Source organism: Corylus avellana, chromosome ca9 (genome assembly GCF_901000735.1).
Source record: "Corylus avellana chromosome ca9, CavTom2PMs-1.0".
Lineage (NCBI taxonomy): Eukaryota > Viridiplantae > Streptophyta > Magnoliopsida > Fagales > Betulaceae > Corylus > Corylus avellana.
The window spans coordinates 1903634-1920189 of NC_081549.1; the positions used below are offsets into that span (position 1 = coordinate 1903634).

The 16556-nt window shown below is 38.2% G+C and overlaps 1 protein-coding gene across 1 annotated transcript; it reads right to left on the reverse strand.

Annotated features, from left to right (window-relative positions):
- Nucleotides 1-6860: 6860 nt before the first annotated feature.
- On the reverse strand, nt 6861-15103 carry LOC132162624 (ABC transporter G family member 34-like). The gene is made up of 20 exons (XM_059572901.1): nt 14286-15103; nt 14054-14174; nt 13665-13753; nt 13415-13499; nt 13041-13331; nt 12855-12945; nt 11595-12495; nt 11301-11461; nt 11102-11205; nt 10782-10947; nt 10604-10690; nt 9990-10126; nt 9506-9838; nt 9052-9342; nt 8860-8943; nt 8549-8682; nt 8217-8444; nt 7925-8096; nt 7539-7793; nt 6861-7400 (listed from the first exon to the last, which is right to left on the reverse strand). The coding sequence occupies exons 1-20, from the start codon at nt 14642-14644 to the stop codon at nt 7131-7133; spliced, it is 4359 nt and encodes a 1452-aa protein (XP_059428884.1). The 5' UTR covers nt 14645-15103; the 3' UTR covers nt 6861-7130.
- Nucleotides 15104-16556: the final 1453 nt, after the last annotated feature.

A 16556-nucleotide genomic window follows, 5' to 3' on the forward strand; every position in this document is an offset into this window, starting at 1 on the left:
TTCTCCGCATATACATCTCAATAATAAAGAATTAACTCACAAAAATAAAAAATAAATAAATAAATAATTTTTCAAAAGAAGAAAGTTGCACCCCCTAGGGCCTAGGCTGTGATGTCAAGTTTTGTGCGACCTGACAATCAGAATCTGGAAAGTTTTAGGCTTTTAGCCGGTGTTGACTATTGTTCAAAGCAAAGGATCTTAATCAAGTCCATGAATGAGATAGCGTGTCAACCATGACTCTAGGGATGTAAACGAGGGAATTGAGCTTGAGCGAGCTTTTTTTGTTTTGGTTCGACTTGTTTAAATTTTACTCGAGTCGAGTTTAAGGACGAGCTAAAAAAATTGAGCTCGAGCTCATAAGAAGTCAAGCCGAGTAGAGCCAATGCACGAGCTGACTCTTATATTTTATTTTATTTATTAATTTATTTTTTATTATAAATTTAAACTTCAAGTACTCTTAAACGGCTCAAGAAGCCAGCTTGCATATAAGCATCTGCTTAGTCTGGCTAGCGGAGTATGGAGCCCTAGTCAATACAACAAGACATTTGGTTTCGAAGAGAGAGGATATGCATTCTTTTATAATAAAAGGATGCTCTTAAAAAATAAAAAATAAAAATCATCAATTTTTAATATTAATATGAGGAATTATGTGAATAACTATCAATTTAGGCCATATACGAGCTGCTCACGAGCTTAACCGAGTCGAGCCGAGGTAACTTCGTTTAATATTCGAGCCAGGATTTGTGTTCACGAAATGCTTCATTTAATATTTGAGTCAAGCACGAGCCAAGCTTATGCAAGCCGAGCACGAGCTGAGCTCGAGGTCGCTCGCAAGCGGCTTGCTCTCTTAACAACCCTACATGACTTAGAATTAATTACCAACTATGGACCATGTCACCCGAATCTACACATTCAACCACTATCAAAATAGTTATTATGATAGAAATTTGCGTGAGCACCACAGTATTTATTTATTTATTATTATTATTCTTTTTTTTTCAGATAAATGCTATATACTTGATACTACACTCTCATTCCATCAATATTTTACTGGATTAATGTTGCAATGTCTATCAGTCATTTGATATATTTTATTTATAAAATTATAATAAGGCTGATCCAAAAGTGAATGATTGCTGCCACATCAATCAAGTGGAATAAGGGTGAGATAAATGTGGCATTATTATTATTATTATTATTTTTGACAAGAGCTGATTTTAAGGGCACATTGCCACATTAGCATAGTAGGATGGGATGAGATGAAATGAAGGTGTAGTATTTGGCATTACTCTTTTGGAATTGGTTTCAAATTAAAACTAAAACATAATTACAGCAATTCAATATCATTACAAATCTACAATCGAATCTCAATGAGTCCATGCTCGTTGGTTGACAATACAAATTGGACTTAGGATCTGTTTGGAATTGTATTTTAAGAGCATAAAAATGCTTTTAACACTAAAAAAATATGTTTGAAGAAAAAAGTATTCGTTTGATAAAAAAATTAAAATCGCTTTTAAGGGTTCAAAAAACTTAAAAATAGTCCAAACGCACTTTTAGCAAAAACTTAAAAAATGAAGCTTTTGCTCAAAATTTTTATTTTTTAAACGTAATCCCAAACATGCTTTTTTTTTTTTTTTTTTTTTTTTCCTTTTCTTTTCTTTTCTGTGTCGATGCAAATTAGACTCGGAGAAAGCGAGGCAAACTTTATAATGGCGAATGGCCATTATCCACGGCCAACGGGAGACGAACTTTAGCATTCCCGAGGAGAGAGAGGAGAGAAAAGAGCGCTGAAGGGAAAATTGTAAAAAGCAAAAGCAAGGCTTGATGTCCCCACTTTCCCACTTAAATTTTGGTGAAGTAGACTTTCAGTTGAATGTTATAAAACTTGTCATAACGGGTATTCAAGACATTATTCTTCCACCATCTCTGATAACAATGGCAAACTATACTATAGTTTTGATAATTTATGGTAAATTGGAACAGGACCTATTACACAGTTAATATTTAATTTTGTTGTATATAAGTTATAACAGTGTATATAGTGTCACATTATTTAAATAATGTAAAAACATATTCACCATGTGACAACAATTTCTTTTTAAAGTAATTCAAATCTATTAGAAGTGCATATAAACAAAACCATGATATACATGAAGTATACAAAAAAGTCTCTAATGTATAAAATAATAAAATAGAACAAAACTCCCAAAACTCTGAGAAATTAAAAACATGTAAATTATTAAACACTATGTAGAGGGATTGAAACAACATTTTCTCTAATCACAATCTCATGATCTTCAAAACTCCTTAAGTTCCGCTCTTTCCAAAGACACCTCATTAAACACAAATGAGCTATCCTTCTCACACTTCCAAAGCACTATGATGTTCCAATTGTCCTCTCCAACTTACCACAACTCTCTCATCCTATAAGGCATAATCATGCAACACTAAACGGAAAATCAAACTTCATAAATCTCTTACAACCTACAATGAAGAAGGAAGTGATCAGTAGATTTCGTACTTTTCTTATATATATAATACTAATCCACCACAATAACATTCCTCTTTCCTAAATTATCCATAGTTAAATTTTCCTAAAACCACAATCCACACAGAATGCAACTCTCGAGGGAAATCTAATATGGATTGTAAAATATGGTGAATGTACAACCTCACCCGACAACAACTAAATATTAAGGAACCATAGTTCTATAACAATTACAGCATGCAACGCTTGATAGTAGGAAATATCTTACACAATTCTATGACGACAAACTTGAAAAGTGGGCAAGATTTTCCGACTATGCTTTTAAGTTATGTTTGGTATCAAAACAATTTGTCACAGCAACCTCAATTAGCAAGATAGCCTAATACCAGTTGCAAAGGTCCAGCCTCAGGTTGATTAAGACAAGCGAAGGTATACACAGATTGCTGAAAAATACATGGTACAAAGATCTTGCCATTCTTGGAAGAAGAGAAGAATTAATCCCCACTTGCACAGCCCCCACAACCGCAATGGACACACTCTATAACTTTCTCCTCTCTCAGGTGCTTTGGCACTCGGCACACACGTGGTAGCATAATTGTGATCCCGTGGTTGAATGCATCGTAAGCAGCAGAGACGTTCATACCCCGGCTGCAATTTAAACAGAACCATGAAATTAAATTAGAATAAAGGAATGTAAAAACTTATTGAGGAACAAATGATATTGTTTTGAACAACTTAAAGACAGATATATCGATGAAAAAAAAAAATGATTTCATGCTTATATTGTTTTAGCTTTAATAATCAAGTGTTTATGAACTACTGCAGGAGTATATAAGAATAGCTCCAAAGCTTCTGCATGTGTTGCTATGTATGTCCTATACACACCAAAAAAGGAAGCAAAACATACTCAACAGTACTAAATCTGGATAAAATAGATTTTGAGACAAACCTTTTTCCACTTTGCAATTAGATTGCGGTCAGGCGAATGAGGAAGTCGATGACCTGGCGGGTGTGTGGCCCACGGTCGCAGTAGTCGCCGAGTAAGATGATGAGCGCGGTCTTGAGTCCTGTGGGCCGATTTGGGACTGGAGGTTGGACCAGAGGCTTTGGAGTTTGTTTATGTGGCCGTGGATGTCGCCAATGCAACACACCACTTTGGGCTTGGTGTTGGGTTCTGATCGTGGGTCTGACATTTCTCTCTGAGTAATGATGCAAAGCACGCGGCGTGCGTGGCACGCCCACGCACGCCAGTGCAAAAAAATTTTTTTTTTTTTTTTTTTTTTTTTAAATAATAATAAAATAATAATAAAATAATAATAAAAAAAATTTTTGTGCCTGGCGTGCATCACTGTTGATGCACGCCAGGCGTGCTTTCCATCATTACTCTTTCTCTCTAAACCACGAAAGTGGGTTTGCAAAGCTCTACAACCAGAATGTTAAATATATTGGATAATATATTAGAAGCGGAAGAAAGAGAGAGAGAGCGAAAGCACACAATGGACTACATTGTATTGACTCTAATAATAATAATAATGAATACAGGTACCTCTATTTATAGAGAGACAAGTAACCTAATAGATTAAGGAAAGGTAGACCTAGTAAACTAAGGAAAGATAAACCTAGTGGACTAATGATACTTAAAGAAGTAAATAACAAGTAATATTCTTAACATCCCCCCAAACTCAATGTGTAAACTTGAGTTTGGGTAAAAGAAAAGGGAAAGAAAAATGAATTCGCCGAAAAAGTCGCTTGTGCCGAAAGAGTTGCCAGAGTAACGCCATAAAAGTTGGTAGAGACCGATGGATTCTGCTTGAATTGAGCTATGCATTTAAGTTGGAGCTTGGTTCACTTGGTGGTAATTTGACTTGAAAACCATATATTATAATGAAGAGCTCGCTTGGTCGGCTGAGAAAAGTAGGTTCGGTTAAAAGGGGCTTGTTTGGCCCGTAACCCTTGGACCGTCTAGCCTGAGCTAAAGTCTGTCCCAAAAAATTCTAACTAGTAGACAGTCTCGCCTAGTCGGTTGAGATAAGTAGGGCTAGTTGAAGAGGCTAATCATGCCTGAAACCCTTGGACAGTTGAAAGGTCTAACCCAAAAAATTCTCACTAGTAATGGATCAATGGCCTAGGAAAGGCTGCAGTGACCGGTGATGGCGGCATTTGACAAGGCATAAGTGGGCCGGTTGAAAGGGCTTCTTTGGCCCGAAAACCCATGGACCTGAGGAAAGATTGGTCTGACCCGAGAGTGCCTACCGCAAGAAGAATGAACCGGATTGAACTGCGCCAAAGAAAAAGGCTATGGAACCAAATTGAACAATGCATAAACCAACTTGAACCGCACAAAACAAGCGCCTAAATTTGGAAAAGAATCTTGTTTTCTACCATATAGATATGCCAAAAGCAAAAATAGACCACAAATTTGAAATCAGGATGAAAAATTGAGTAGGAAACACCATGTCAACTTTTTCAGTGGTCAAAATCAAAGTCAACAGTCAACGAAGGAAAAGTCAACCATGTCAAGGTGATGACGAGGCAGATCTGCTGACATGGACGAAGTGATGATGTGGCAAAGGATGACGTGGCACCTACTGATGTGGCACAACTGACGTGGCAAATTCGCTGGCGTGGCACTGGATGACACAGTTTAGGGCTAACGTGGCAGTATGAGGGATTGACACATGGCTGGCAAAGAGGGAAAATCATCAAGCGCGTGAGGTACACGCGCCTCACCGGTGGCCGCACTAGGGCGCGTGAGGCCCACGCGCAGAGAATTCCTGATGCGCGTGGGGGTGCGTCCTATGTCTTTTGGTGGATTTCTGGACATATTATTGACGGCCTGCGGCGGATCTATGGAGAGGATCGGCACCCTTGCTGATCAAGTCAACGTGGCGGCGCGTGGATTGAACGTCAAAAGCTTCTAATGGTGCATGGCGGCGCGTGGAGGTTCCGATGAGGCTGTACTCAACGACTCTCGCCTCGTCTGGCCCGGATCTATCGAACGGAGTGAAAACCACTAAGATCCGACATAGGTGGAGGCATGCGGAGGAGCGGCAGCCGCGCATAGAGGCGCGTTGGAGCGACGGCAGTTGCTGAGGGCGGAGCGTGGAGGCGCGTACAAAGCTGGAATAGGCTGAAATTGCACAGATCCACCGTTCTGGGGCCAAGACACCACTTTTGGTGGTTATTTGGCCAAGAGGAGTCACGGTGGCGATTAGCACAGGCAGAAATTGCCGAAGGAGCGTGGAGGAGCTCGGAGGGCCGATAGCTGTGGATCTTCCACAAATCTGTAGATCCAAAGGAGTGAACGAGATTTTAAGCGGAAAACCGCTTGGCGGCGCGCCGACGACCGAAATTGGGAGGTCGCTGAAGGGAGCGCCGGAAAACGTCAAAGACGTTTATTGAAGGCCACAGAAGGTGGCACTGATACCATGTTAAATATATTGGATAATATATTAGAAGCGGAAGAAAGAGAGAGAAGAGAGAAAAAGCAAAAGCACACAATGGACTATATTGTATTGACTCTAATAATAATAATGAATACAGAGGCCTCTATTTATAGAGAAGCAAGTAACCTAATAGACTAAGGAAAGGTAAACCTAGTAAACTAAGGAAAGGTAAACTTAGTGAACTAATAATACTTAAAGAAGTAAATAACAAGTAATATTCTTAACACAAAAGACGTTTTCTTCGGACGTCTGAAAATGGAGGAGATGAACGAGGATGTTTGCCTTTCTGCAAATAATATGACTAAACCCACCCAACATGCCTTTTTCTCACGCAACTTCTGTTTTTTTTTTGTTTTTAAAAGGAAACTGACGTGGCAGTGACCGTAATTTTAACTTGTTTTGATTTGTTTTAATAATTATAAATTTATAATGGAATCAATTATGATATTTATGAAATGGAATCAAATCCATTGCATGCGATCATTTTTCTATTCATGACGATGAATCGATGAGTCACATTTTTGACAAGCAAAAGTGGTTTGATGTATTTAAATATTATTTCTAGTAGTTTGGTGGTATAAATGAAAAAAAAAAAAAAAAAAAAAAAAAAAAAATAGTATTGTGGTACCAAAGTGTATTCTTTTTTTTTAAAAAAAAAAAAAAAAAAAAAAAAAAAAAATCTAATTTCTACCGAATTGCTTTGGAGGAAAATTCCTTCAAACATTGATTTTTTTAAAATCCAATCATGTTGAACAACACTAATTACTCATTAGAATAGGTTGAACTAAATTTTTTTCAAACTAGTTTGAAAAAAATTTGTGTCTATATATAATATAATGTGAATTACAATGGGTAATCTTAGGATTATAAAGGATAATCTTAAGATCTATGTGACAAACGGATTTAATGTAGAGAAAACACTCTTAAGGTTTCAATGTCTTTAGACTTTATGTGATTACAGTTATTGTCTTTGTACAGTACTTTGCTTGTTTACTGTAAAGTCTGCACTGCAGGAGCAGGACAATATAGCCGCTTTTATGGAGAAGCATGAACAAAAGAATAGAAATACACTAGAAGAAAAAAGGAAAAAAAAAGAAGGAAGGTGACTTTTTTTGTTTCCCGGTTTATAACTACTACACGGTTGCTTTCCTATTGTGTATACAGTTGTGAGACTACTGTGTAACTGAAGCTGGTTATCTCCTTTGGAAGTTGAGGAACTTGATGCCATAAGCAAAGACAAAGAAGAAGACAAGAACCCAGCCGACATGGGCCACGGCAACGGCTGGAAGGAAGTCATAATCAAAACCCCAGCCCCCTTCAAGGAACATCTTCAGTGGCACGTTACCAATTCCAGGTACCTCAACGACACCATTTTTGTCGCCCACTTGAGATGTCACAAGGCCATATAGTGTCCAAGCCACCGGAGAAGCCCAGTAGTACCACCTCCACCAAATGGGGATTTGCTGCAATATGCAAGTGGGTGTATTTTTTAAGACGCACGATTTTATCTAACGCTAAGCCATTTTTAGGAAAAACCATAAATCATCAAATAGTGATAAGTGAGCGCAGTATGCAACACAGATTGAGTTTGAATAACATACCGGCCTGGGAATGAGAAAACCAGAGAACAAGTTCCAGAAACTGAGGAAGAACGACATACAAATGGCGGCAATTTGGTGGCCCGGCGTCAGTGCAACAACCATCATTCCATACATTGTGAAGTAGACAAAACACATAAATATGTAGTAATAGAACCACAAGAATTTGGCTGCCTTCCACTCAAACCCAATCATGGAGTAAAGAAGAAGAGTGTAAACAACAGTCTGAATTGCAACGTAAACTGTCTCTATGGCCACCTGCATAATTAGTAGAGTATTAAAAAGTGTAGTTGTGTAATAGAGTTTCATTATTTGCAAGCTATATTCTGTTTTTCACAGTTATGGGATTAAAGCCCTACAAGAAAAGAGATGAATTGCATCAAAGTTACCTGAGCAAATGCATAAGGCAGAGGAGAATACATCCCGGCTGCTCTTTCACGGTAGAAAACGGTTCTTTCAATGGCAACAATAGCCTGCACTGCAGAAGCATTGGTGGCTCCAAGGAAAAGCACAGCAGCATACATGGCACCCAAAAGATTGATCAAATCTTGTTGTTTGTCACTGTTAACAAAATATTAGAGTTAACATCTGATACAAATGGCAATGAAAATGAAGATAAAACAGGGGAGCTCCTATTCAATCAGTAGAGATCACTTTCTAAACTAAAATCTCAAGACTTACGTCTTTTGTCCTTTGTTCCAGAAGATGAGACCAAATAATGTACCAATGACAATTGTCATGAAGAACCGAATGGCATTGTACTGAGGGTTTCTCCAGTAAGACCAATGTTGTTTCCAGAAACAAGCTTTGCACTGAACAGGAAAAGATTGGGAGTATTTGGTTGGGAAATAGAGGTCCTTGGAGCCTGGGACTGGAGAACTTAGATCTTTGATGAGTTCCTGAGTCCTCCTGAAAGACCATCAAGAGAGAAATGAGAATCAAAAAATATTAAAAAAATCCCGCGAAAGTAAGAAAGCAACTATCTTCAAAATAATCATATGATTAGAACTTACTGATAAAGTGGGGAGTTGACAAAAATTTCTGCAAAATCAACATCAAGTTGAGCCTCAACTGTAGGAGCAGTGACTTCAAGCATCCATGTAGCAGGGTTGTAACCATGCTTGATCTTAGGCACTCCTGAAACAGCCTGGCATGGGTTATAGACATTAGTCAATGCCTAGCAAACTCTTCCTAGTTGCTAGTCAACCCCTAAGGGGAAAATCTAATGAAATGGAAATCACTTGTTTGAATCTCCCTAGTTTAAATCTAATGAAATTACACAAAATGATCAACTCTAAAAAACAAGCATGAAACAGATACTCACTTCGAAATATTCAATTAGCTTGTGAGAATGGTGACCAAGAGGTCCAGCATAAATGAGTTGCCCTCCTCTTTTCATCAGCAGTAGCTGCATCAAGCACAATGTCAAAGTTGAAAACACATGTTGCAACAAAGATGCATAAAAAATATAGAAATAACAAACTTTAAAAACGAAGTTATAAAAATGGAGCAGCACCTCATCAAAAGCTTCAAAAATGTCTATGCTAGGCTGGTGGATTGTGCATACAACAGTTCTCCCAGTATCCACTGTATTTCTCACTGTACGCATAACAATAGCAGCAGCTCTAGCATCCAGACCAGATGTTGGTTCATCCATGAAGATGATAGAAGGGTTAGCAACCAGCTCCACAGCTATTGTCAGCCTCTTCCTTTGTTCTGTTGAAAGACCATCTATTCCTGGAAGGCCGACTAGCGCGTTTCTCAAGGGTTTAAGCTCAACCAATTCCATAACTTCTTCTACAAACATCTGTACCACAAATAAAAATTAAAATAAGAATTCAGAAAACGCACACTCAGAACTTGGATCCTTACAGGAATCCAAAACTTTAGGTGAGTAGAAACAAATGAATGTTAAAGGTCTAGAATGATACTGATTCTAGCTAGAAGACCGTTCAACATACAATACATACCTTTCGCGTTTCTGTCTTTACATCTGCAGAAAGACGGAGCCAAGCTGAATATAGAACAGATTCATAGATAGTAACATGCGGTGAATGAATGTCATTCTGTTCACAGTAACCGCTAACCCGGGCAAATGTTGCTTGGTTTTTAGGATAACCAGAGATGGTAATGGTTCCGTCGGTGTATCCACCGGTCTTTCTTCCTGCTAACACGTCCATAAGGGTCGTCTTCCCAGCACCAGTGACACCAACAAGTGCTGTCAATACGCCTGGTCTAAAAGCACCGCTAACATCTCTTAACAATTGAAGACGATCTTCTTCAATCCCTTGACTCTTCATTTCCTGGTAGGAAAGGCCAAACTGTTACCTCGTTGTTTGGAGATTAAGAAGAATTTTGACAAGAATTTGTATTGGCATTTGATAGTTAACAATGTCAATGAAAACTTGAATTTATTTGGCAGAAAATGAAAAGTTTTTAAAATGAGTGACTTACAGCAGGCATATCCACGTAGTAGTTTATATGGTTAAACGCAAGTGAAAGGGGTCGGAAGGGCAAAACCATTCCTCTTCTTGGGGCATTATCTGAGGCACCAACAATTTCTGAAGAACTTCTCACGGCCATATCAATACCTGTAATTGTTTTACAAAAAGGTTAGGCATATTGAAGAAGATGATTAACACCTCTTAACCATTGAAACAAGCAAGTTTTTTTCTCCTGAATACTTTGTAGCGCCTTGAAGTTTATTTTCTTAAGCCAAAACCAGATTTTTTGTTAATTAACAAAACCTTTGTCTTTTCTTTTCTTCTCAAATATACATGTTATAGGACATATTTCAGGCTCTTTTTCTTTTTCTTTTTTACATTATTTTCCTTCTCTAGAGGAAGGAAAAAAAAAAAAAAAAAAACCATTGATGCAGGTAGCTAGGAATATTTGTGAGTTTAACATGGTTGTTCAAAATTATGACATGGTTGTTAGAAAACAACATTAAAATTTCTACCTCTCTAATTGAAATAGAATTACTGATGAGTTAATTTTAACTAAATGCCAGCAGAAGCGGAGAAATGAGGGAACCATTAATATAGAAGGGGAAAGGAAAAGGATAAAACCTTCTGTTCTATGCTTTCCAGAGGATGACTTCTCATTCTTCTTGTCATTTTCTTCATCCACAATGACAGCTTTTGAATCACCCAGAGCTGAAATTTATTTCCACAACAGGGTTTGTCAACTAGGAATTTCATTTTTATGAATCAAAACTCTGAGTAGAAATACGATTAGATAACTTACGATTCAGGAAAGTCAATGCTGCAATAAATAACAGGTTGAAGAGAAGTGAGAATCCAAAGAGTGCTCCAATACAAATCCAAAACCAATAATCATCGGTAAAGAAGCCTCTGGACTTGAGAAGGACTTCTCCAACTGTAGCTGCCTTAATACTGGGGTCTGTATTGGGCTGCAATAGATAAAAGTTTTGGATGATTTGTTTCACGATGGCTATGGAGTCAAAACTGCATAATTTCAGTTTATATTTGCATATGCATGTAAGAAATGTAGGTGCAATTCCAAAATCAACAAATGAAGACAATTAGACCGTGAAGATATCTTACCTTGCTCCATCTTTTATCCAGAAATTCATTCATAACTATGGCATTCTGTCCATACATCATAGGAGAAATATAATAGCCCCATATCATCCATGGTTCAATGTCATCTACAGGCATAACATGAAGAGTCAAAATTTGATATCAAATAAATTAATGTTTGAATTATACTGACAGCCAGATTGGAAAGAGATGAATTAATTACTTCTGGAAACAATGAACCCTCCAAGCACAAAAACCAATAGCAAGGCAAAGGTACCCAGCGTAGTTGCAACAACTTGTGTTCTTCCAAGTGCAGCAATGAACCGAAAGAGAGACAATGCCATTTGATGTATTCCAAAGAATGCCAAGAACTGTCGGAAAAACCTGAAGTAATGAAGGAAGAAATGCGTTAATGAAAGAAACATTGACTAAACCCCATTAGCTTGATACATAAAATTCCAGTATCTAGTAAGTAGGGAATCAGATTTCCATAGACAAGAAATCAAAGCCCATTTACCTGCTAGGAGCCGGAGCAAATCCAATTGTGTAGTATGTAAGAATGATCCATATTCCTGATTCCATTAATGATAGAGGAATCCTAAGGACCCAGATAGGTAAGCCAAAAGCCCATGCAGGATAGAACAAGAAATCCCTCTGTTTATAGAAGACAGGAAGCCTGAAAACAGTCATTGCCAGTTCTGCCATTCCATTGAACATCACATTAATCAGACTGAAAAATAGTGCTCCAAAAAATTTTCCTCCATCTATTACAGTTCCAACCGACATTTCCGTCCTAAAGAAAACTGTTAAGGCAATTATGGACATGATTGTTATCTGGGTAGTCTTGAATATATACACAAAAGAATTACGCTTCATTAGCAGCCACTCTCTTGAAAAGCAAGCCTTGAATAGTTCCATATTTGAAATACCATACTTCTCTGTCACCAGAGCAGCTGGGTGGGTTCTGGATCTGTCATAAGGAACACTAAGATCAGCTGCAAGCTGTTGGCCAATGTGGAAAGAGCTGAAGGCCTGTGCAAATTCGGGAACTGAGATGTATCTGTGAGGTTGGTTCTTCTTGAACCAATATTGTTCTTGATCCTTCTTGGAGGTTACTTCTTGCAAGAAGTCAGCAACCCCTTTCCTTTCTGGGCATTTGAAACCCATGTACTCAAAGAAATCGAGGACATTTTCTCTTGGACCTTGGTACACAACCTGACCATCTGAAAGTAGGATAAGGTCATCAAAGAGATCAAATGTCTCTGGTGCTGGCTGCAGAAGAGAAATGACCATCGTCACTTCCATTATATGAACCATTTGCCTCATGAACTTGCATATCTGGAATGTGGTAGAACTGTCCAGCCCCGTTGATATTTCATCCATAAAAAGAGCCTTTGCTGGTCCGACCAACATCTCCCCTGCACCACCATTATAATAAAACAATCACACTGGTAATGTATAATTACAAATGCTTCTTCTGCACCAGCATCATTCTAATTGTTTGTTAATTAATTACTGTTAAGATTTAATTAAATAAATTAACTTAAATCAAAAATAATTTAATTTTGAGTCTATATGTTATAATATACATATATATATACATTACATTCATCACACACACATGTATATACATATCCACAAACCCGCTCATTTACATACAAAAACACATATTTATATCAAGACTCATAATTATAATAATTCAAATTATATATATTCTATTACGGAGATAATCTATTTTTATCTTTTAAAATACTTATACGAGTTTATATGTTTATACCAGTTGTCAAACGCTTCTTCTGTCCGCCAGAGATACCCCTTCTCATCTCATCTCCCACCAAAATATCCGCACAAATATCCAGTCCAAGTATCTGTCAAAAGTTCTTACGAAGTCAGCTTTCTTAAATTGGGTTGTTGGATGAAAAAAACACAGATGCTGCAACATAAAAGAGAGACAGAACTGAACCTTGAGAATATAATCCGTAACCAAACTGGTCTTTTGGCCCGACATTGCTGTGGCCTTCATGAACGCATCAATCTCAGGATCCGGCTTAATTCCCGCTTCTCTCTCTCTTCTTGAGAGTTCCGACAACATTTCGTATCTTGTCCCAACCCCTAGACAGCGTCCAGAGAAATCCAGTGTCTCTCTCACTGTCATTTCTCCATGGTGAAGATCATGCTGACCAATATAAGCACAGGTTCGTTGAGGAACAAATTCATTCAGTTCGTGACCACAGTAGGTGACTTTCCCAGATGCCTGTTTATGTATAGAAATCCAATCAATTAGCAGGGTTATGCAAAGTGAGACACGTAAAAATAGCAAGAGATTGGGAAACAAACCCTTAGATCCTTGTCGAGCTTCCCGGCAAGCGCCATCAACAATGTTGTTTTCCCTGCACCTGGAGGACCCAGAAGCAGAGTCATCCTGGAATTACCACATCAGAAGTTAAGGCCATGCTCTAGAGAAACAAAATAAGAACAGTTCACTTCATCTAATGAAACAACATACACCAGATACGACGCAAGCAAGTTTATTTCCCCATCAATCATATTTGAAAAAAAAAAAAAAACTACCGCTTCATGAAGATACCTTGAAGGTTTGACGATTCCACTAATATCGTCAAGTATCTGGATTTTTCTCTTCTTGGATGGAGCAAGGTGAACCAATCCGAGAATACTCTGTTGCCCATTACAAATTGAAAATGGAAAGAACAGAAACAGTTATCAGCAAAAGCTTAAATAAAATATTCCTGTCAAAAGATTCCAAACTGACAAACACCCTCCCAGAACAACTGGAGGAAAAGACACAGCAACAATTGTTCCAAATGACAAAGTTAAGCCATTCCCAGTTGCTTAAAGGGAAATTATCTCTCTGTTTCACAATTTAAAACAAAAACAAAAACAAATTTTACGACAAAATCTAAACAGAAATATACAAAAAAAAAAAAGGGTGGGGGGGGGGAACATATTTTAATATACCTCAATTGTGTTCAAGGTGACATTAAACAGAGTAGGAAGCGCTCGGCTCCCAACAAACACATCCCCCTCCACTGACAAATGCTCGTAGCGAACTTCAATCTTAGGAACCTCAATCGACACCCTGCCACCAATCCAAACCCACCAAATAAAACCTTAAATTCACAAACCCAGAAACAAAAAAGAAATCCAAACAAAAAAAAACGACAAGGAACAAGAAACGACAAGTGCGTACCTGTCAGTCCTTTCCCTGAGTCTCATAAGGAACTTTTCGTTGTCCTCCTCGACAACCTTGAGTATACTCTCCATCAACCGGTTCTTGTCCTGGATCCCGAGCCTTGTCACGTCGACCTCGTCGTGCACAACCCTGCCATTTTCAAGGACCTGCCTCAGCATACCCTTCCTCAGCCGGTCATAGGTCGGTAGCCTTTCGATGGCGGCCCACCGGAGCTCCTCCTCATCGGTTTCCTGCCTGCCGCTCCGGTTGAACACGTCCGGCGGAGCCGTCCAGACCTCCCGGAAGCTCGTCGACGCCCAGCTTCTCCGGCTGCTCGTCGACCGGGCGAGATCATCTCCCGCCAAAGCCGACGCCATTCCTCCCTCGCGTGATCTACAATATGCGCTTAAGCACTTAACGTACTGTGTCGAAAAGTGGGTTTCTTTTCTATACTTGCATACGTATGCAGTAGGGAATTAAATCAATCAATAGTGACTACAACTACTTTATCTTTTTCTCGGTCTTGTTTCTCTGAATTTCCGTATGCTTGTGAAATACTTCTACCATGAATTCCCAGTTACCATCTGATCCAACACAAAAAATTTGTCCCAAAATGAACCTTGCTCTTGTAAACACCACCTCAGCCAACTCTGAAGCTTTTACTGAGTAGTGGATAAGAGATATAGGGTGCAGATGGTGGGAAATTTTGTGAGAAAGAAAGGAGTGGATGGTGATTAGAAGGGAAGCAAAAATAAACGCGTTTGGGGATCAAAATGTAAGTCAAGTCGATGTCACTGAGCGTATATATTTCTGGTTGTTTAAATTTGAAAGCATGAAAGCTTCCATGTAGTTGGCTAAAAGAAGAGGTTTTGTGGGTCAGTCGTATTAAACACCTTAAATATGAACAGAAAATGACTCCTACACTACACTTCTACTTCGACCAGGTTTCTAGTGTGTACTTCTTCCTTTTTTCTTTTTTCCTTTTTTTTTTTTTTTTTGAAGCAAAGGTGAACATGTGAAAAATAAATTTTTTAAAAATAATATTATTAAAAAAAGTGGGTGAGAAATACATGCTACCAAACAAAATGATTTTGACTTAAGTAGGTAAAAAAAACTATTGAGGAAGTGTCATAATTTTTTCAACCATACAGATACAGATTTAATGTCATGAAAAAATTATAATTAAATCTTAACCTTTAGAAAAGAAAATGCAACAATATGCTGTAATTTTCTTTTAAAACAATTAATCCATTTTCTTTATATATATATATATATTTACTTACTTTTAACTTACGTTACACTTCCATATTTTCTCGTTTACCGCGCGCTAAGGAAATGAGGATAGTTCCAAAAGTTGGTTTGTGAACATCAAATTAACAAGTTGCACATTTTTTTTTTGTCTCTTTTGGTGTTGAAAATGGGGCGCAAAGGAGTTTGACATTAGCTCAATCATGGTGATTCTAACCATTGAGGACCACAAGCTTATTCAAAACGTACTATAGCCAATCCATTGTTTTTAGGGTGGATGGAAAAATAGGCTGTAACGTGACTCACGAAGAATTGGCATAAAGTCAATTTCTCAAAACCTTGTGTTGGGATGGGCTTGGCTCCAATTCGTTGAATATATTTCGAGAGCATGTGGATGACTTATTTGTCCGAACAAGCGCTTAAATAAGAAGACTTTATAAATGAGTTTAACGAACCGATTGAGTTGACGTTTTAGAAATCCCAAACCCTAGCTCTTTTCTCTCTAAGCGCCGCAACCGGACAGGTAAGGTATCTCCAGGCTTGGGGAGGAGGGACGGCCGTTGGCTATCTCCCTCCTCCCCTTGCCTTCTTAGCAACGGGTGCTAGAAGTTTACCTGATGCCTCTAGTCTCGTTGCCTCATCTCTCCCCCTTCTCTGCTGCCCCTTTCCCCCCTTTGGTCTGCTTTTCTCCGGCGTGGCCCTTCTCCCTTTCTCCACCTTGCCGCCTTCCTCCCTTGATATCATGTTAAATTACTAATTATTTCAAAATTTTAATTTAATAAGAATAAATAAATTTAATTCTTTAATCATTACTTTAACATCAATTATATCTTTGAAAGCATTAATGACTTGTCATTTTCTTTCCTCTGTTTGCATTAATAGCCACCTTCTTATATAGGAATGGAGATCCCCTCAGTCCATTTGGAAATTTGTTCTCTTTAGCATAGGGGCAAAATTATTCAAAAAAAACTTTTTAGACAACCAGTTTCGCCCTACCACCTTGCTAACCGGTTTCACATGTGCCCATCTCACCTTTTGCAC

Coding starts and splice junctions, on each gene's coding strand:
- LOC132162624 (XM_059572901.1), bottom strand. CDS start 14,644: ATGGCGTCGGCTTTGGCGGGAGATGATCTCGCCCGGTCGACGAGCAGC. Junction 13,332..13,414: donor AGCTCGACAAGGATCTAAGG/GTTTGTTTCCCA, acceptor ATACATAAACAG/GCATCTGGGAAAGTCACCTA. Junction 8,097..8,216: donor TGGAACAAAGGACAAAAGAC/GTAAGTCTTGAG, acceptor TTTTGTTAACAG/TGACAAACAACAAGATTTGA.